This window comes from Rattus norvegicus, chromosome 10 (assembly GCF_036323735.1).
Source record: "Rattus norvegicus strain BN/NHsdMcwi chromosome 10, GRCr8, whole genome shotgun sequence".
Classification (NCBI taxonomy): domain Eukaryota; kingdom Metazoa; phylum Chordata; class Mammalia; order Rodentia; family Muridae; genus Rattus; species Rattus norvegicus.
Window position 1 is genome coordinate 42,776,604 of NC_086028.1, and position 20,208 is coordinate 42,796,811.

At 46.1% G+C, this 20,208-nt stretch overlaps 1 protein-coding gene and 1 non-coding gene across 5 annotated transcripts; one reads left to right on the forward strand and one right to left on the reverse strand.

Moving 5' to 3' along the window:
* Positions 1 to 5,438: 5,438 nt before the first annotated feature.
* On the forward strand, positions 5,439 to 18,604 carry Cnot8 (CCR4-NOT transcription complex, subunit 8). 4 transcript variants are annotated; one of them, XM_039086465.2, is made up of 8 exons: positions 5,439 to 5,682; positions 7,126 to 7,247; positions 10,031 to 10,236; positions 11,868 to 12,061; positions 13,103 to 13,264; positions 14,047 to 14,191; positions 15,128 to 15,238; positions 17,414 to 18,602. In XM_039086465.2, the coding sequence occupies exons 3-8, from the start codon at positions 10,120 to 10,122 to the stop codon at positions 17,561 to 17,563; spliced, it is 879 nt and encodes a 292-aa protein (XP_038942393.1). In that variant the 5' UTR covers positions 5,439 to 5,682; positions 7,126 to 7,247; positions 10,031 to 10,119; the 3' UTR covers positions 17,564 to 18,602. The 4 variants fall into 4 exon arrangements, with proteins under 4 accessions (XP_038942393.1, XP_006246454.1, NP_001008383.1 ...); NM_001008382.1 differs by having other exon boundaries at positions 5,643 to 5,682; positions 7,152 to 7,247; positions 17,414 to 18,604; XM_063269507.1 differs by lacking the exon at positions 5,439 to 5,682 and adding an exon at positions 5,699 to 5,824 and having other exon boundaries at positions 7,152 to 7,247.
* Positions 6,918 to 6,991, reverse strand: Trnas-aga43 (transfer RNA serine (anticodon AGA) 43). The gene has a single exon. It is a non-coding gene; the product is annotated as a tRNA-Ser (tRNA).
* Positions 18,605 to 20,208: the final 1,604 nt, after the last annotated feature.

The window sequence follows — 20,208 nt, forward strand, 5'->3', positions numbered from 1 at the left end:
CAGGATGTTTCTCTTCTTCCCACCCACTCTTTTTTTTTTTTTAAAGGTTTATTTATTTTATGTGTACACTGTAGCTGTCTTCATGCACACCAGAAGAGGGTGTCAGATCCCATTACTGATGGTTGTGAGCCACCATGTGGTTGAACTCAGGACCTCTGGAAGAGCAGTCAGTGCTCTTAACCACTGAGCCATCTCTCCAGCCCCCTTCCCACCCACTCTTATGCCTCTGGTTCTTCCTGTGGTTGGAAACTTCTGTGAAATTCGGAAGCCCTTGGGGTCCCACTACTAGACCATTATAGAATATCATGATTCAGAAAACAGTTCCTATTTTTTATACGTTATTCTTTCTGCATGTTTAGTGTTTTGCTTGCATGTAGTCTGTGTGAGGGTGTTGGGTCTCCTAGAATTGGAGTCATAGACAGTTGTGAACTGGCATGTGAATGCTCGGAATTGAATCTGGGTCCTCTGGAAGAGTAGGTAGTGCTCTCAACTGTTGAGCCATCTTTCCAGCCCCCCCAAAAGGTTCTTTTTTTTTTTAAAGATTTATTATATATACAATGTTCTGACTGCATGTATGCCAGACCTTATTACAGATGGTTGTGAGCCACCATGTGATTGCTGGGAATTGAACTCAGGATCTCTGGAAGAGCAGTCAGTGCTCTTAACCACTGAGCCATCTCTCCAGCCCCCCCAAAAAGTTCTTAATGCTGCTCATTTAAAAATAAATCAGGGGAGGAATCAGAAGCCCCCGGGAGGCAAGCCACTTTAATCAAGCCATCTAATCCTTTCTGTGACAAAGGAGGATCATTGGTTGAACACCTTTGGAAGTGATCTCATTTTGATACTGTCTCATAAAGTAGCCCAGGCTGACCTTGAGAATGTGGCAAATCAGGGGCTGGGGATTTAGCTCAGTGGTAGAGCGCTTGCCTAGGAAGTGCAAGGCCCTGGGTTCGGTCCCCAGCTCCGGAAAAAAAAAAAAAAAAGAAGAAGAGAATGTGGCAAATCTCCTGCCTCTGTAGACATATATTACATCTTGCCTATTTTTTTTTTTGAAGTTTTTTTTTTTCTTTTTTTTTTTGGAGCTGGGGACCGAACCCAGGGCCTTGCGCTTCCTAGGCAAGCGCTCTACCACTGAGCTAAATTCCCAACCCCTTTTTTGAAGTTTAAAATTCTCTGAATAGTATAAGATTTGAAATGCTGTGGGTTGGGGATTTGGCTCAGTGGTAGAGTGCTTGCCTAGCAAGCGCAAGGCCCTGGGTTTGGTCCCCAGCTCCAAAAAAAAAAAAAAAAAAGAAAAAGATTTGAAATGCTACTTTAGGGGGTTGGAGAGATGGCTCAGCGGTTAAGAACACCGACTGCTCTTCCTGAGGTCTTGAGTTCAAATCCCAGCAACCACATGGTGGCTCACAACCATCTGTAATGAGATCTGATACCCTCTTCTGTGTGTCTGAAGACAGTTATAGTGTACTTATACATAAAATAAATAAATATTTAAAAAAAGAAATGCTACTTTAGTGGATTATGAAGGAAAGAAAAAAAATCTAATATAGATAAAAACAGATTTAATATAGGTTATAGGCTACCAAGAATGAAGTAGGGGCTGGTGCTGGGACTCAGGGACAAAGTGTTTGCTGGGAAGGTCCTGGGCTTAGCCTCCACCATCACCACACAAAAAACCTGAAATCCTTACATAGGAGTCCCCCACCACCTTTTCAGCTACAATTAAATTGTTCAAATATCTAGAAAGAAATATGCATGTATCTGGAGGCTAAAAGAGGTTTCATTGAAATAGCTGTTTTGGAAATGTGGGAGGTTAAAAATTTCTGCCATCTTTGAAGGCGCGGATACAAACTTCAGATTTAAACAGAGAACTGGGTCTGGGTGAGAGGTCTGTATACTGAGGCAGGCTTGGGGAAGCATGGTCTGGTCGGTCTTTATCTAGAGGAGAGTCTATGGGACGAAGCAGGGAAGTGTGATCTGGTTGGTCTCCGCCTAGGAGACATTCCATAAATTATAAACAGGCCCACGTTCACAGAAAGACAAAGGAGCCAGGTGTAAAGTGAAGGCTGGGTACCAGGACTTTAAGGGTTTTTGAGACAGTGTTTCTCAGTGTTTCTCTGGGTGTCCTGAAACTCACTGGGATTAAAGGCATGTACCACCACATCTGTCAGTTTAAATTTTTTCAGGAGTATTTATTTGTGTGTGTGTGGTCATTGTGGCTCACACGTGAAGGTCAGAATGTGGGTCCTGGGGACAGGCCTTTCTCCACGCAACCCTCTCACTGACCTTTAACCTGTCTTTATATTTACTTTTTAAAAAAGTATCTATTTTGGGGTTGGGGATTTAGCTCAGTGGTAGAGTGCTTGCCTAGCAAGCGCAAAGCCCTGGGTTCCGTCCCCAGCTCCGAAAAAAAAAAAAAAGTATCTATTTTGAGACAATATCTCCTGTTCAGTCCTGTTTGGCCTGGAGCTTTTGGTAATCCTCTGGTTTCAGCTTCTTCAGTTCTGGGATAACAGGCATGAACTATCTTTTTTGAAAAATTAAGAAGGGCTGGAGAGATGGCTCAGTGGTGTTCCAGGACAGCCAGGGCTACACAGAGAAACCCTGCCTCAAAAATAAAAAAAATTTTTTTTCTTCTTTTTTTTATATATATTTTTAATGTATGAGTGCTCTTTTAATGTATGTATGTATGCTGCATATATACCCACATGCCAGAAGAGGGCATCAGATCCCATTACAGATGGTTGTGATCCACCGTGTGGTTGCTGGGAATTGAACTCAGGACCTCTGGAAGAGCAGTCAGTGCTTTTAACCACTGAGCCATCTCTCCAGACCTGTACATTTTTCTTAAGATTTATTTTATGTATATGAGCACACTGTTGCTGTCTTCAGAAACAACAGAAGAGGGCATTGGATTCCACTACAGATGGTTGTGAGTCACAATGTGGTTGCTGGGAATTGGCCTCAGGACCCTTTGGAAGAGCAGCCAGTGCTCTAAAGTCGCTCTTTGTACCTTTTTTCTTTTTGAGCAAGGCATACCTTTGTTTAGAACTGGAGACAATAGTGATAGGTTATTTTCCTGCCCCTCGTGAAATGAGCGCCAATTTAAATCAGATTAGATTAAAGGCAGGTTTATTGGGAAGTTCTGGTTGGACCAAGGACCAAGGTCATTTTAAGGGAGAGGGGCGATAGGGGAGGGAGAAAGAGAGAAAGAGGCACTAGCCCAGAGAGAGGAAGAGGAGGAGGTGAGAGACCAAAATGCTGGATTATATAGGGAGGAGCCTCTGTGGGAAGGGCAGCCCAGCCCCTGGGCTAGAAAGTTGAAGGTTGGGGCCAGGGTGTGCCAGGTAGGGACTGAGGGATGCTGGGAGAATTTGGAGGCCAGATCTGCTTTGATGTGTAAAATATGCACTTCAATCCCTTGTCCCAGGGTCCAAAACCAAACATTTAGGAATCCAGGCTGCCCATGGAGAGGTACGGCCCAGCTCTTGAAAAGATCTATGTTCTAACCATGTTTCTCTGTACTTTCAAAACTATGCTTTTTCAGTTGAAGAAATTTGTTCAAACTTTAGTTTCTCTTGTTTGCAGTTTGAAAGTCACTCCAGTTCCTTCTGAAATACAATTAACATTCTGTGAAAAGCTCTAGGTGAAGGGTGTCGGGGGAAACCAGGTGTTTCCTGTTCAACTCTTTCAGAACACACCAGGCCTATTGGTGGCAAGAAAAAAAAATTCCATGCTCTTCACGTGACTAGCACATAATAGGTCCAACCTCTCCTGAATCGGATTCAGAGGCTGCTCCTCACATGACTAGCACATGCTAGGTCCATCCTCCCCTGAATTGAATCACAGAACAGAGCACAGACTCGTACTGAACCAGCCAACTGAGGGAAGGCAGCATTTAACTAGCCTAGACAACCCGAACACGTCAAAAGAGGCCAGGCGTGGAGTCAGTGCCATCAACATTGTTGCAGAGTTAATCTACGGCAGTTACAGTTACTAACTACACAGACCTCTCATTCTTTGTGGTGATGGCTATTGCCTTCCTCATCACAATCTTTTTTTTTTTTTTAAAGATTTATTCATTTATTATATATAAGTACACTGTAGCTGTCTTCAGATACACCAGAAGAGGGCATCGGATCTCTTTACAGATGGTTGTGAGCCACCATGTGGTTGCTGGGAATTGAACTCAGGACCTCTGGAAGAGTAGTCGGGTGCTCTTAGCCGCTGAGCCATCTCTCCAGCCCCCTCATCACAATCTTATGTCTCTACAGATCCTGGAGAGAAGCAGCAAAGGTTGGGCTTCAGAAACTGTCCTTGACATTGTTACCCCAGAGGCTGGCTGTGAGATTTCACTTCTCTGGCTGGAGTAATAGTTCAAAAGGTTAGCTCTTATTTAGATAGTATAGCTCAGTGGTAGAGCGCTTGCCTAGGAAGCGCAAGGCCCTGGGTTCGGTCCCCAGCTCCGAAAAAAAAAAAAAGAACCAAAAAAAAAAAAAAAAAAAAACACTTCTGGGGCTGTAGAGATGGCTCAGCGGTTACGAGCACTGACTGCTTTTCCAGAGGTCCTGAGTTCAAGTCCCAGCAACCACATGGTGTCTCATAACCATCTGTAATGAGATCTGATGCCCTCTTCTGGTGTGTCTGAAGACAGCTACAGTGTACTTATACGTAATAAACAAATAAATAAAAGTTAAAAAAAAACTTCTGGAATAAAAGTTTAACATAAAAAGGGCAGAGTAACTGGGGGATGGGACGTCAGAGGGGGACACCTGCTGTCCGCCTACCTACAGAGCCCCTTGGAGAGGAAGCACCAGGGATGGAGGCTGGAGCTGCGCTAGAGGAGGAGGCGGTCCTCAGAGGCCTTAGTCTTCTCGCCGCGTGGGAGAGCACGAGATGGCGATGCATCCCAGCATGGCCTCGCTGCCAGCTGAACCCTCTCCGGGACTGGCCCCTCTCTCTGCACAGGCCCGGGTGCAGCGCTGCTTATGCTAGCTGGTTGCCAAGACAACGTTCCGTCTAGGTCCTGGGAGGCAGTGCTCAGCTGACCTCAGTTAAGACTTAATTTGGTGGCGCCCCCCAAACCCCCACCTAATGGCCATTCAGAAGGGGTTCTATGGATAGATGTTCTCTGAGTGAGGAGTTCAGGTCGCAGTAATCGAGGGTCAGGACACCCCATGTTCCCTGCACCATCACCTCCAACCAATAGTCCTAATACGCCCTGATGTCAGGAAGTGGGGCCAACTCTAGATTCCGTCTTCTCCCGAGGCGCGACTTAGGATATTTCAGAACCCAGAAGGGGATCCAATTTACACAGCTTGACGCCGTCTGAGGCCGCAGGGCATACCTCGTTTTGCGCACGCGCCCTCCGAAAACCCTAATTTTCTCGTTCTGCGCCTGCGCAAGAAGGCGGAGCGCGTGTATCTGAGCGCGCACTGGGGGAGGAGCCGAGACTGGCGGGCCCGCGCACGCCTCGAGTGACGCGAAGAGTAGGCGAGTCGGGAGGGCCGAAGGGTAGAGAGGCTCAACCTTCTGGTTTGTTGCAAATCGTAGGCCGCTCTGGGCTCCGGGGCTTGCGTCTCATTGTCGTGTTGGGTTCCTGGAGCGGATCCGGGGCAAGAGGGAGGAGAGCTCGGGGTCAAGGGCCGCTGCCGCCCGCACTCGGCGGGGCCGCCAGCCAGGGTAAGCAGGCTGGGTTGCCCAGGGTAGGAGCTCGAGGCGGAAGTGCCTCCGTGGCGACCCATCCTACACACGGGAACACTGAGGCTAGGGGGGCTCTTGGTCCCCTAAGTCCAGCCTGGAGGCCTAAGGAGGCGGGGGGAAGGCAAGAGGCCTCTCTGCTTGGATCTTGGGGTGCTGCAGCTTTGCGTGGCAGAGCCGCTCTCGGGTAGCCAGCAAGCTGGATGGGGTGCCGTCTGAGTTCAGGGCTGTGGCCTGGAACGCTCCAGAGGGGACCTGTTGCCATTTCTTCTAACGGGCCGCTGCTTCCTCCTTCGCCGGTCTTGCTCGGCTAAGCCTTTTGTTTAGTCTTCTGGAACAGGGAAGTGAAGCTTTTTGTTTCCCAGACGCTCTGGCGAAAACAAAACCAGACAAGTAGGAGACACTCAGCTGAACTGTCTGCAAGGCTAGCAAGGAGAGCATGTTTCTTGAGCTCTCACTTGCTTGCACTTCTTGCACTACTGCTCACCTGGGTGCACAGAGACCCTGCTCCGAAGTTTGGATAATCAGGAGCGGTTTCAATCAGGAGATTGTTTTGCTCGCTCGCATACACACACACACTCCCCCCCCCCTCTCTGTGTCTCTGTGTCTCTGTGTCTCTGTGTGTGTGAGAACACAGGGCAGGGTGTGCGTGTGTCTGTGGTGTATGTGTGTGTGTGAGAACACAGAGCAAGGTGTGTGTGTATGTATGTGAGTGTGAGAACACCTTTTGCTTTGCAGTTTCAAATGTAGCTGGATTGGGGATCAAGTTTTAAAGCCAGCCTGTGAGGCAAACATTACATGGGATCAAAATTTTCCTTTAAGGAGTTGGAGAGATCGCTTAGGTGTTGATGCACTCAACCCTTCTTTCACATACTCATAAATAAATGGAATAAAAATAAATCTTTAGAGGAGAATGCAGCCTCAACCTCTGAACCTTCCTGAAGAACTTTGAAGGATTTTTTTTTTAGGGATTAATGTTTATTAGTGTATGAATTTGCAATTAATGCCATGTGTGTTGGTGGCAAAAATAGGCCAAAAAGGTGTCAACGTTCTCTGGAGCTGGAGTTACAGGCATTTGTGAGCCAACTCACATGAGTGCTGGAAACCAAACTCTGGTCTGCAAGAGCAGCAAGTGCTCTTAACTGCTCAGCCATTACTCCAGCCCTCATTCTGCTTTAAGCTTTATTATTATTATTATTTTTTTTTTTTGTTCTTTTTTTCGGAACTGGGGATCGAACCCAGGGCCTTGTGCTTTCTAGGCAAGTGCTCTACCACTGAGCTAAATCCCCAACCCCTTTATTATTATTGTTGTTGTTGTTGTTGTTCTTGTTATTATTGGTGTACACATGTGCCAAGTTGCATCATCATCATCATCTGTGTGTACACATGTGCCAAGTTGCTCAGCTGGCTCACTGACTGGTTTAGTTTGCTTTCTTTTCTTTTAAAAACAGGGTCGCAGCTGGTTGTGGTGGTACTTGCCTTTAACCCCAGCAGTTGGAGGCTGAGGCAGTTGGATCTCCGAATCCAAGGCCTGTTTGGTGTACACGGTGAGTTCCAGCACAGCCAGGGCTACAGAGAGAAACCTGTCTCAAAGGACAAAACAGAACAGTGAAATAAAAGCAGGGTCTCCTCCAACTGGCCTGGTGACTCCTTTCTCAGCCTCCTGAGCGTGGGATTGCTGTCTTATTTCTGAGTGTATATAGCTCAGGATGCCATTTTTTTTTTAAGTCGTGAAATTCATTATTGCTCTTCTGGTTGTAACCTAAATAATGAGGTTACTTCAGGGGCTGTTATACTAATAACTGTACTTGAAAACATAGACTCACTTCATCTGAGGTATGGGAAAGAGAGGCTGAAGAAAAGAAGTGTGCTGCTTCTTAGAGCCTGGGCTCCCTGGGTGGAAAGTGGAGGAGGCTGGTTGCCTGTGTGGAGTTGCTGTTTTCTCTCTTCCCTGTGGCCAGCATGCCAAAAAGTTCACTTGCTTAGTAAAATGTGCCTTATGTGATCTCCCTTGTACGTCTGCAAAGGATCCCTTGTGGATCTATCTGAATTATAGGGTCTGAAGCCAAGGCTGATCTGGAACTTTCCAAGTTTTAGCACAGGCATCCTCTTCATTGGAAAGGATCTGCCTTTCCTGGGCTGAAATCTGCCGATCGTATCTGCACAGATTTGCTAGGGAAAGGTTTGCTGCAGGGATGACTTGTGTGTCTTTGCCAGTGTCTGCTCCTGTGTGGCTGCCCTTTACCTGATAATAATGTAACAGTAGCTTTGAAAGTGGTTGGCTTCCCGAAACAAACTCTTTCTTTAGGCAGTTTGTTTCTTTATGCCTGTGTTTTAATGGAAACAACTTTCAGCAGTCCAGGACTGACACCCACTTCCCTGCTATGTAGTTTATGGCTTGCTTAGGGAAACAAGGTTGTTGTTTTCAGTAACCAGACATGGGAAGTGACTTCAAGAGCCAGGTGCAGTGGCTCATGCTGATAGCTGCAGCACTTGGGAGGCAGAAACAGGAGGATTTTTACAAGTTCAGAGGCCGGCCTGGAGAAGTCTGGAGTAAACATTTTCTCAGTTGTCAGGAAGTTGAATTTACTGGGCATTCATTGTGAGTGAGCATCTTTCCTAGTCTCTGCTAGTTCACTTGCCAGCCTTTATTAATAAAAGAAAAACCGGAGAAGAAATGGATTGTGCCTTCAGGAGGCAGCTGCCACATGTTTCTTTATGTTGAGAGCCACCACTCAGTGTTCAGTCTCAGGGAAGCTCCTGCGAAGAATAGATTGCCTTGAGTGAACGAACGGGTCTCTTTAGAAGTAGCCAGCCCTGAGGATGGTCCTCAGTGTCTTCTGGAGTCTACTGTATGTCAGTTCTAGAGCTGGAAGACAAGGCTTTTCCTTCCTCTGGGCTTTGGAAACCCCTCACGTTCATTTACTGTTGCTGAAGTTTTCACGCATGTGCACTGCAGCTCACCTTTACCTGTCCTGTTGAGGATCCATACAGTGGGCTTCGCCTCATAAGGAAGCTCTGTGCCATTATGCACCTCTCTCCCCAGGGTTTCCCTGTATCGCTACACTGGCCTTTAACTTGTGTTTAGGGGTGTGCGTGTGTGTGTGTTTTGGGGCCAAGGATCAAGCCTGAGGTTGTTAAGCGCTATCAGAAGCCTTTTCTGTTCTGTTCATAAGTGAGCCTTTTGTGCTGGTTTGCTGTAGTGACTGGGAGCTGAGGTGATGTTGAATTTGATCCTGCTGAGTACATACTGTGGTGTGCGCCATCAGCCAGTCTGCTCCTGTTTGAATTATTTTTACTGGCCACCTCTTCTTTTTTAGTTATTTTACTTTATGTGTATAAATGTTTTGCCTACAGAATGTCTGTGTACCATGTATCTGTTTGGTGCTTGTTGGGGCCAGAGGAGGGCATCAGATCCCCTGAACCTGGAATTATGATTGAATGTAAACCACCATTTGGGTACTAGGAACTGGACCTGGGTCTTCTGTAAGAGCCACCAGTGCTTTTAACCTTGGAAGTATTTCTTCAGTCCTACCACCCTTGTATTCTTATTGTATTCTTATTATTATTAAAAAAAAAAAGAAAACAAAAAAAGGGATGGGAGGGTCTTGTGTCTACATTTTTTTTTAAAGATTTATTCATTTATTATATATAAGTACACTGTAGCTGTCTTTAGATACACCAGAAGAGGGGATCGGATCTCTTTACAGATGGTTGTGAGCCACCATGTGGTTGCTGGGAATTGAACTCAGGACCTCTGGAAGAGCAGTCAGTGCTCTTAACTGCTGAGCCATCTCTCCAGCCCCTTTTGTTTTTCAAGACAGGTTTTTCTGTGTACCCCTGGCTGTCCTGAACTTGCTTTGTAGACCAGGCTGGCCTCAAGCTCAGAGATCTATCTGCCTCCTCTGCCTCCGAGTGCTGGATTGAAGGCAAGTCCTACCACCACGCCCGGCATAACTTTCCATTTTTAATGTCCTGTTAAGGGCTCAGGTCAACAGGTAGCGTTTTCTTTGTATGGAGAGAGAACAAACTTGACAAAGGCCAGTGCAAGCACTCCATAGGTAGTGGGTGCCTAATGCACTGTTAATGAAGCTATGGTAAGGCTGGTTTGTGTGTGTGTTTTCAGGCAGGGTCTTGCTGTGTAGCTCGGGTTGACCTTGAGTGGACTCAGTATGTAGTCCACGCTGGTCTGAAACTCTGCATCCTTCTCCTGGGCCTGCTGAGTGTTAGGACCTTGTGTCCGGGTCACTGAGTCAGCCTAACACTGATGTGTTTACATCTTACACGACGATGTAAACTTACTGTGGTTTCTAAATGTCTTTAAATCTAGATTGGATCCAGTGTGGAAGATTAAATCAAGCAGAAGGGGGCTTGTTCTTTTCATAGTTGGCTCACAGTGGCTCCTCAGGTGCCTTCAGGATGCCTGCGGCACTTGTAGAAAACAGTCAGGTCATCTGTGAGGTGTGGGCCAGCAATCTTGAGGAGGAGATGCGGAAGATCCGGGAGACTGTCCTCAGCTACAGCTACATCGCCATGGTGAGTAGGCCTTCCCCACCAAAGCCAGGGAGGCTAAAATGACTGGAACCTGCATGCTTTTGTGAGTCAAGGCAGCTAGTGTCTCTGAGGAGGGCACAGCTTCTGACACAAGTTTTCGTAATATTCCTCTGATGGAAAGTTTTTATATTTTTATTTTTGCCTAGCAGGCCTTGTGCTTGTCCTCCTGCTTCTGCCTTCTTGGTGCTGAGATATGTGTGCACCATTGTGCCCAGTGTGTGTGGAGCTGGGCAAGTCCTCTAGTGTCTGACTTGCCCCAGCCCCTTAGACATAGTGAACCTGAACACGTGGTATTTATTTATTTTTTAAATTTGAAGACAGGGTTTTATGTAACACAGGCTAACCTTGAGCTTGCTGTGTTTCAAGAGGATGACCCAATTTTCTGACCCTCCTGCCTCCGTCTCCCAAGTGCTAGGATTATAGGCATGTACCAACATGCTCGGCCTGTGTTTTCAAAATATTCACACATTTTATTGCTAGCACGAACTAGGCAGGCAATGTCACACTGCAGCTCTGGCGTCTCTGGGTAAAGTGGGAAGGACTGGTATCAGTGCCTCATTTATTTTCCTGCCTGATGTCGGGTCAGGTGGTGCTTTTCTTAGGCTAGCCCCTGAGCAAGCAGGTGTTCAGTTCCACTGCAGGCTTGGCGCTTGCTACTGTCTGTCTTCAAACCCTGCCTTCACTCCTCTGTCCAAAAGAGGCACTAGCCTCACAGGCCTCCCAGCCGGTTAAGATCCTGTCATCCCAAACAGTGGGTGTGAGGGTGGGGATCAGGAGTTCAAGACCAGTGAGTATAGGCCAGTCTGAGCTTTACAAGGATAAAAAGGGTTTTATGTACACAGGGCAGTGAAATAGTCACTCAAGAAAAAGAAAGGCTGCATTTATCCTTCTTAAAAAACAAGAGACGGGGTTGGGGATTTAGCTCAGTGGTAGAGTGCTTAAGGCCCTGGGTTCAGTCCTCAACTCCAAAAAAAAAAAAAAAACAAAAAAAAAACCAAACAAGAGACCAAGGTGGGAGCTCTGAACAGTAGGCTGTCAGCCAGGCTTCTCGTGCACCGAAAGTCACAGCAGGAAGCTGGTGTGAAGGGGTGAAGCTGCTGTGAGCACCACATCTGCGTGGCTGCATTTGTGTTTAACTCGTACTGGAAGTTCCTATCTGAGGCTAGAGAGATCACTTGTTCTTCCAGAGGACCCAGCCGGGTTCAATCACAGCACACACATGACAACTCACAACTGTCCTTAACTCCAGTTCCAGGGGACCTGACACCCTCCTACAGACATACATGCAGGTAAAACACTAATGCATGTGAAATAAATGAATAAATTTTTTTTCTTTTTCTTTTTTTTTTCCCCCGGAGCTGGGGACCGAACCCAGGGCCTTGCGCTTGCTAGGCAAGCGCTCTACCACTGAGCTAAATCCCCAACCCCATAAATGAATAAATTAAAAAGTTCTACCTGACTTCACATCTCATAGTTACCCAGGCTTGTGTTGTGTTGTGGGACCTTGGGGAGCTTATCTTGGGGCTTCTGTAAACTGAAGAGCAGTTCTGCTCAGGAGTTGCTGAGCACCCACTCTTAGGTGAGACTTAATAGTGAGAGGCTTTTGTTCCCAGGACACAGAGTTTCCAGGTGTTGTTGTACGACCGATTGGTGAATTTCGAAGCTCCATAGATTACCAGTATCAGCTTTTGCGGTGCAATGTTGACCTTCTAAAAATCATCCAGCTGGGCCTTACATTCACAAATGAGAAGGGGGAGTACCCTTCTGGAATCAACACGTGGCAGTTCAACTTCAAGTTCAACCTGACGTAAGTGTCTTGAGAGACCCTTAGTGTTATTATTAGATGGCTGCATTTGAGTGCACCGATGGCCATTCATATTACTAATCCTGGTTTTTGGGGGTGAGGTGGGAGGAGACATGGTCTCTCTCTATTATGTTGCTCTGACTGTACTGCAACTTGCTTTGTTGATCAGGCTGGCCTTAAACTCAGAAATCCACCAGCATCTGCCTCCAGAATGCTGGGATTAAAGGTGTCCATGCCTGGCTAATTGTATTTTTATTTTATTGAACATAGGTGAGACAGTCAAGGGGAGTTTTTTCTTTTTTTAAAGATTTATATTATGGATATGAATACAGTGTAGCTGTCTTCAGACACACCAGAAGAGGGCATCAGATCACATTTACAGATGGTTGTGAGCCACTATGTGGTTGCTGGGAATTGAACTCAGGACCTCTGGAAGAGTAGTCAGTGCTCTCAACCACTGACCTTCCTCTTCAGCCCTGCCTTTTGTTTGTTTTAGAAATAAACTGGAGTTTTAGTTCTGTCTCAAGTTTGTTTACTGTAAATGATATAAAGAAGTATAAATATGAATGATCAAAAATTTTAAAAAAAAGGGCTGCACAGATGATAACTCAGTGGTTAATAGCACAGGCTGTTCTTCCAGAGATCCTGAGTTGAGTTCCCAGTAACCACGTGACCACTAACTGTCTGACGGGATCTGAATGCCTTCTTCTGGTGTGCAGACATACATACAAACACCCATATACATAAAATAAATAAATATTTAAAAAATTAAAACAATTAAAAAAACGTGTGGCTCGGTGGTAAGCACTGACTACCCTGGCTGCTCGATTCCCAGTGCTCAATGGTGGCTCACAGCTGTCTAGCTTATTCATTTACTTAAAACAAGCTTTAAGTGAGAGAATGTAGATTTTTGTAATTAGGAAAGACAGATCTGCTGGCTGCAGTGTTTAAGGAGTGCTGTGTTTCTGAACCCTAAGCTAGCGGTAGTATTTCTCCTGCTTTGGTCTCACTGCCACCAGCTCACAGTGACACCTTGTTTTGCAGAGAGGACATGTACTCCCAGGATTCCATAGACCTGCTAGCCAACTCAGGGCTGCAGTTCCAGAAGCACGAGGAGGAAGGGATCGATACGTTGCACTTTGCAGAGCTGCTTATGACGTCGGGAGTGGTCCTCTGTGACAACGTCAAGTGGCTTTCATTTCACAGGTCAGTCCATGGGGACTATGGCATTCCTGTCTCTTCCTCATAGCTTCCCCTTCTGACTTTAGGCTGCGCTGGGGAGGAACTAAGTCCTTGTTGATTTGGGTCCTCCTGGCTGTTTGGCGGCAGCAGTGGGAGTTGGAGGTGGTGCTGGTGCTGTCGGGTGTTAGGAGCACTTGAGCCTCTCACAGGCTTGCCCCACGTGGCCTGCAGTGCTTTAAGTGGCTGTGCAGAGTGGCAGCTCCGTCCCAGCTGGTTGGTGGCTGCTATGGGCTTGGTTATTTTCAGTCTGGTGTGGATTGTCCTTTGAATATACAGATACTCTTTCAATACTTTTGGAAGGTTTTTATTTTCAAAGGGTGTGTGTGTGTGTGTGTGTGTGTGTGTGTGTGTGTGTGTTGGGGGGGAGAGGGACAGGGAGAAGAAGATATGAATATGAATAGATATGTATGTGTGTTCGCACCAATGGAGTCCAGAAGAGGATGTTGGGCCATTGGAGGCGGAGTTGAGGCATTTGTGAGCTGTCTGACATAGCTGCTGGGATTAGAACTCTGATCCTCATAATTTCTCTTTTTGAGTTTTGATTAATCGACTTACACAAACTCTCAGGTTCTTCTGTGTTTCCCACAGTAGCTTTCCCTATGTCCTTACTGAATGTAAAGTTCAGATCACTTAGTGTTCCTCTTTGAAAGGTCCAGCCCCCAGCCCGAGGTGGTGGTTTTTTAAGCCATGAGTGGTTTAAGGCTGGGCCGAGGCTACTTTTAGCATCTGCTTCCTCCTTCCTTTAGTGGTTATGATTTTGGCTACATGGTGAAGCTGCTCACGGATTCTCGCCTGCCAGAAGAAGAGCACGAGTTTTTTCACATCCTGAATCTTTTCTTCCCATCCATTTATGATGTGAAATACCTGATGAAGAGCTGCAAAAATCTTAAGGTAACAGCCGGCATTCTCCTTAATACTAGCAATAAAACAAGCAGACTCCCAAACTCAGATTTGTTCTGTGTTAATAATGTATTCAGCATGCTTTCTTGAGGCCTGCCAGGTGCCAGACTTCTCTAAAGAGGATGTTAATCGAGCTTCTTTCTTTTTTTTTTTTTTTTCTTTTTTTGGTTCTTTTTTTCGGAGCTGGGAACTGAACCCAGGGCCTTGCGCTTCCTAGGCAAGCGCTCTACCACTGAGCTAAATCCCCAGCCCCCGAGCTTCTTTCTTAACTGTCTTTGTTGGTGACTCAGGCACCAGAAAAGCCCTATTTCTTGCATCCTGAGGCTGGCTGCCTTCCTCTTAGGCTTGAGAACCTCACAAAGTACTTGGTGACATGAAGCCACACGCAGTATGTTGTGACTGTCCCACATCCTCTGTAAGGTTCTTTTTTTTTTTTAACATTTATTTATTTATTATGTATACATCATATAGCTTTCAGTCTGCATGTATGCCTGCAGGCCAGAAGAGAGCACCAGACCTGATTATAGATGGTTATAAGCCACCATGTGGGAATTGAACTCAGGACCTCTGGAAGAGCAGTCAGTGCTCTTAACCTCTGAGCCATCTCTCCAGCCCTGAGGTTCTTAATTCTTAAAAAGTTCAAGTTGGTCTTGTGAGATGGCTTAGTGGGTAAAGATGTCTGCTGCCAAACTTAATGGACCTGAGTTTGATCTCTGTGACCCATGTGGTATGATAGAACTGACTTGTGAAACTTGTCTCATCTCTGCATGCAGCAGGGCGCATTGTTTGGGAAGAATAAGAGTGGAGGTCTGAAAAATGGCTACCGAGGCCTGTTAGGTGAATGGCCTATCCCACTGCTAAATGTTCATGTAGCCTTAGCTGAGTCCGGAACAGTGTTGGTTGTGACACCTGTTTTCTATCCCTTAGGGAGGCCTTCAGGAGGTGGCTGATCAGTTGGATTTGCAGAGGATTGGAAGGCAGCATCAAGCAGGCTCAGACTCTCTGCTGACAGGGATGGCTTTCTTCAGGATGAAAGAGGTAATGTTCCAGAGTGAGGCCTCTAAGTGCAAGGGGCTCTGAGACGACAGTTTCCAGGTGTGTGAAACCTGAGTTTCGAGGCAGTGTCCCCTTTGTTTTTTTCTGCTTTCTTCAGTAGGAATGTTATTTGTTGGTCTACCCACTTAGGCTGAGTTCTGTTAATTACTGAATATTATTTCTCTAAGGAAAAGTGAATTCGTTCTCTTCTAGGTTTTTGTTTTGTTTTTTAAGATTTATTTACTTTATATGAGTACACTGTTGTTGTCTTCAGAAACACCAGATCCCATCACAGATGGTTGTGAGCCACCATGTAGTTGCTGGGAATAGAACTCAGGACCTGTGGAAGAGCATTCAGTGCCTTAACCGCTGAGCCATCTCTCCAGCTCCTCTTTTAGTTTATGTACCTTTTCTTTTATGTTTTAAAATATATTTGAAGAGGAAGACACTTTAAACAATCAGAGTAAAAGCTGAGTGATGGTGGTGCACAACTTTGATCCCAGGACTCAGAAGGCAGAGGCAGGCAGATCTCTTAAGTTCAAGGCCAGCCTGGTCTACAATCAAATTCCAGGATAGGAAGAGAAAATAAAGAAAAAAGAAATTACTATTTTGTTCTCTCTCTCTTGCTCGCTCTCTCCCTCTCTCCTTCCCTCTCTCCCTCCTTCTCTCCCTTTATTTCTTTATTTTATGTATATAAGTATACTGTTGCTTCAGACACACCAGAAGAGGGCATCAGATCTCATTACAGATGGTTGTGAGCCCACCATGTGGTTGCTGGGAATTGAACTCAGGACCTCTGAACAGCAGTCAGTGCTCTTAACCGCTGAGCCATCTCTCCAGCCCGGTATTTTTTCTTTTAGTTTTATTTAATTATTTAGTTGTTTGCATGCTTTTTTTTTTCCCCCCAGACCGGGTTTCTCTATGTAGCCCAGGCTAGCCTTAAATTCAAAGCCTCTAGAGTGCTGAGATCAAAGGCATGAGCTACCACTGTTGGAAGATTTGTTGATCTTTTAAAGGAATGAATGTTGATATTTTTAAGGAATGAGACATGGCATGGCTCTCGTTTTAGAGTGGAGAAACTGGCAATTCAGTTTTTTAGACAGGGTCTCACTGTGTAGCCCTGGCTGGCCTTATCCTCAGTATAGAGATCTGCCTGCCCTCTGGCTCTGCCTCTTGAGTGTGGAATTAAAGGCTTGTCCTTGAATCCATGGCTCTCTCCTTGCCTCAGCCTAAGGGCTGGATTGATGATAGCTGTGAGCTGCCTGCCATGCCTGGCTAGTAGTTCTTTTTGATGCTTTAACCACTATTATGAGTTCCAGTGTTTAATTAACTAGTTTTCTGTGACCATATCAAACAAAATACCCGAGGCCAAGTTCAAAGGACCAGTTTATTTATGTTTACAGCTTGGGACATTTTAGCCAGTGGTTGGCTGGCTCTGTTGTGGCAGACCAGAGCATAGTGTCTGTTCATCATCAAGTGGTTTGGAAACAGGAGGAGGCTGAGTACAGGGCCTGGCCCTGACAACCTCAAGGTTTTTACCATTTCTCCATCCCTATCAGGTGTGCTAAGCCTTTAACACAAGGACTTGTAGGGACATTTCGATCTAAAGAGTAACAAGGGTATTAGGCCAGTCCTTGTCGTCTGGCTCATTTGCTGATGTTCGTTACACTTGGCAGAGGCCGCACTTCTGGCCAGGGCTGTGCTCAGCATCTCGAGGCGATTGCAGTGGGCAGCTCCTGCCCAGTGATGTTAAGGTTGAGTTGTTTGCTGAGTGCCTAGCGTCCATGGTCACTTTCTCCTCACGGTAGTCACTTTCTGCCTCAGCTTCGCCTATGCTAGGATTACATGTGTGTGCCCCCACACCTGGCTTACATTACTTCACAAATAAGGAACCATGATGGAAGGGAACTGAAGTGACTTGGCAGGCCGGAGTTCTTAATAACTCACTGCCTTGCTTGGCAGGGTTGTTACTCTACACAGCAGCAGCCCAGAGGTTCCAGCACCGACAAGTCATAGGAATGCCAAGTCTGTTAAGGGAACAGAGCCCAGAAGTAGAGAAAGGAGCAGAAAAAGTCTGTGAGGGAGATATTTGGTGTCTTTGCTGAGTGTCAGGACATAAAGCTGGGAGGTGGCATGACTCCTAGCCCCATTCTCAGCTGGTTTTGTCCTGTTCTGCAGCTATTCTTTGAGGACAGTATTGATGATGCCAAGTATTGTGGGCGCCTCTATGGCCTGGGCACAGGAGTGGCCCAGAAGCAGAATGAGGATGTGGACTCTGCCCAGGAGAAGATGAGCATCTTGGCCATGATCAACAACATGCAGCAGTGATGGTGCGTGCACCGTGCTGCTTGCGTTGTCTGCCCAGCCATTGACCTGCATCTGCTCCGAGCAGAGACTTTGGGGTTTTGTTTAAAGATGCCTTTATTTTAGATCCAGGAGGGGCTTTGCTCTGAATTTGTAAACAAGTCTTCCTTGTCCTCATGCCCATACCCTTCTGCTGCTTCCTGCCACCAGCATCCATAGCTCCATGGACACCTTTTTAAAGCTCCAGGATGTCTCAAACTAACCAGTAAAACGTATCTGACTCTTGTGTGTTGTCATTCTTCTTTTGGCTTTGCTGCTCTCATGAAGATGCTCAGGTGAGCTGAGACTGCCAGAGAACAAGGTGTATATTCTTGGGAAGCAGGTCTGTGCCAGCAGGCTCTTTTGCCTTGTTTGTGCTTCTTCAGGACAGAGCAGTCCTGATGATACAGTAAGTGATCCCTTGTGCTGAAGTCTGGACACAATTCTGTCTCCTTCCATGTCGTTAGGCTGGCCCAAGCCTCACCTTGTTCACCTTGGTTTTCAGATGATGAACTGTTCTAGACTAGATCATACCGCAAGTCCATCTTGTTCTCAGCAGGGTGATCTGTCCGCTGTGCTCTTAGCCTCCATTTCCCCGCCTGTATTTAGCAAGCCTGAGATGTCAACAGGTGGTAGAGCTGAGCTCTGGAACTGGAGTCTTAGGAAAGGCACAGGAGTCAACTGTGAGCAGGACAGTAGGGGATTCACCTTGGAACCCGTGGAGTCATCCCCACAGCTGTGCTTGGAAGCCTGTTGACTATTATTTTTAAGGTTAGGCATTTAGGAAGCACACTGCTTTTTAAATGTTTACAGAAGGACAACTGTAAGAAAGTAAGAACTTGTTTGGAAGGCAGAGGCAGATGGCAGCAGCTCACTTAGGCAGGAATGGTCTTACCTTTTAAAAGCTTGTGGGAAACTGAATTTGAAATAACAAAATGTCAAGTATTAAAGCTGGTATTTAAGATGCTTGTAAATATTATTTATGTTTTTAATTTTGTAAAATAAAGATTGCTTTTTAACCATTGGCATGAGGCGTGGTCTTTGCTAGCTAGAATCTGACTAATGTTTGTCAGGATTGGCTCACCCAGGAGCCCTGGAAGGTATTGAGGGAGCACACATGTACTTCACACTTAATCACTCACAGCCTGCTGGCTGTTGGGTCTTACTAGAGGACCCTGGCTGCTCAGAGTGAGTTATAGTCAGTGGAATTCTGTCAGAAACACCGAACTTGGGGTTGGGGATTTGGCTCAGTGGTAGAGCACTTGCTAGGCCCTGGGTTCAGTCCCCAGCTCTGGAAAAAAAAAAAAAAAAAAAAAGAAACACCGAACTTAAGACTTCCTGATTTAGTTTTTTTCCCCAGCCTTTTCTGTTGGCACAAAAATGTTAAGTCAAGTACTGGGGCCCTTCTAGAGTTTGAGTCAGGGCCTTGTTCCCTAGGCCAGCCCTGACCTCCAAGCCACCATCCTCAATAGCAGTGTAGGCTTCCATCACCACACCCAACAAATCTACAATTTTGGCTGGCAGCAGAGTGGCTCTCAAACTAGGCTAAAAAACTAAAAAACTAAAAAACTAGGCTTTTCTCAGACTAACCTGTCCTCTAAAGTGCCCAGTTGAAGAAAGGGACTGTCTAAGCATTACATAGTGAGGTGCTGGAGGAAGGGTGCAGGTCTGTGAGAACTGGCAGCTATTGTCACTCGAGCACACAGGGCTATGCAATGGGTGGAGAGATGATGCTAGGAGAGAATGAAGAGAACAGCTTTCATGAATGAGCCTGTGTGCTGCTGACCTTGGATACCTGTCTGCAAGGTTGGGTGTCAACCTTAGGCCTCTTGTTAGCCAATGCTGGCATGTGAGAGCCCCAATGTTTCCAAATTTCCAACAAGTTTCCTAGTTTATTCAGCCAATGAGCTTCCATTAACTACTCACTAGATACTCTAGTAGGTGCTGGGGTGAACAACAGAGAAGCCTACCTTGTTGCCAGACAGTAAATGATTTACACAAATGTAATCAGAACTGTGTAAACTCATTTGAGTTTAAAGTATAGGGATTGGGAGTGTTTCTGGTGAAAAGTTTAAGCTGAAGTTAAGTGATAAGTCAGCAGCTGGGCCAGAATTGACACAGGATATGGTGCTGACAAGAAGCCAGGAGAAGGAATGTAGGCATCGTTGGACTAGGGAGCTACTGAGCAGATCAGAGCATGAGGTAGCCAGTAGGTAAGAGGTGGACGGTGCTGCGAAGTGGTGGTGCACACTAATCCTAGTGCGAGGCAGGCTGAGAGAGGTGTATCTCCGTGAGTTCGAGGCTGCTCTAGTCAACTGAGCAAGTTCCAGGACAGTCAGGGATATGCAGAGAAACCCTGACTGGAAAACCATGGGGTCAGGGGAACTGGACTGGTGGTCTAAACCAAATTGTTGATGGTCTAGAAAGGGATGACACCCCCTAACCCCAAAAGTTGTAATACATGTTTTCTGCTGGAACCTTGAGTGAATGCCTTTGCTTCTCAGGGTCTTTGTGGTTCTTATAATTAGGGATACAGAAAATATTCGAGTCATAGCAAGTTGCTATACATTATTGGAAAGAGCAAGTAAGAGGAAGAAAACAGTTGCCATTTTAATTTTCCTATTGGGCAA

What these genes read in the sequence shown, in the direction of transcription:
- Cnot8 (XM_039086465.2), top strand. Translation starts at nt 10,120, where the DNA reads ATGCCTGCGGCACTTGTAGAAAACAGTCAGGTCATCTGTGAGGTGTGG. An exon ending in AAGTGGCTTTCATTTCACAG is followed by an intron (nt 13,265 to 14,046) that starts GTCAGTCCATGG and finishes TCCTTCCTTTAG; the next exon opens with TGGTTATGATTTTGGCTACA. An exon ending in CTTTCTTCAGGATGAAAGAG is followed by an intron (nt 15,239 to 17,413) that starts GTAATGTTCCAG and finishes CCTGTTCTGCAG; the next exon opens with CTATTCTTTGAGGACAGTAT.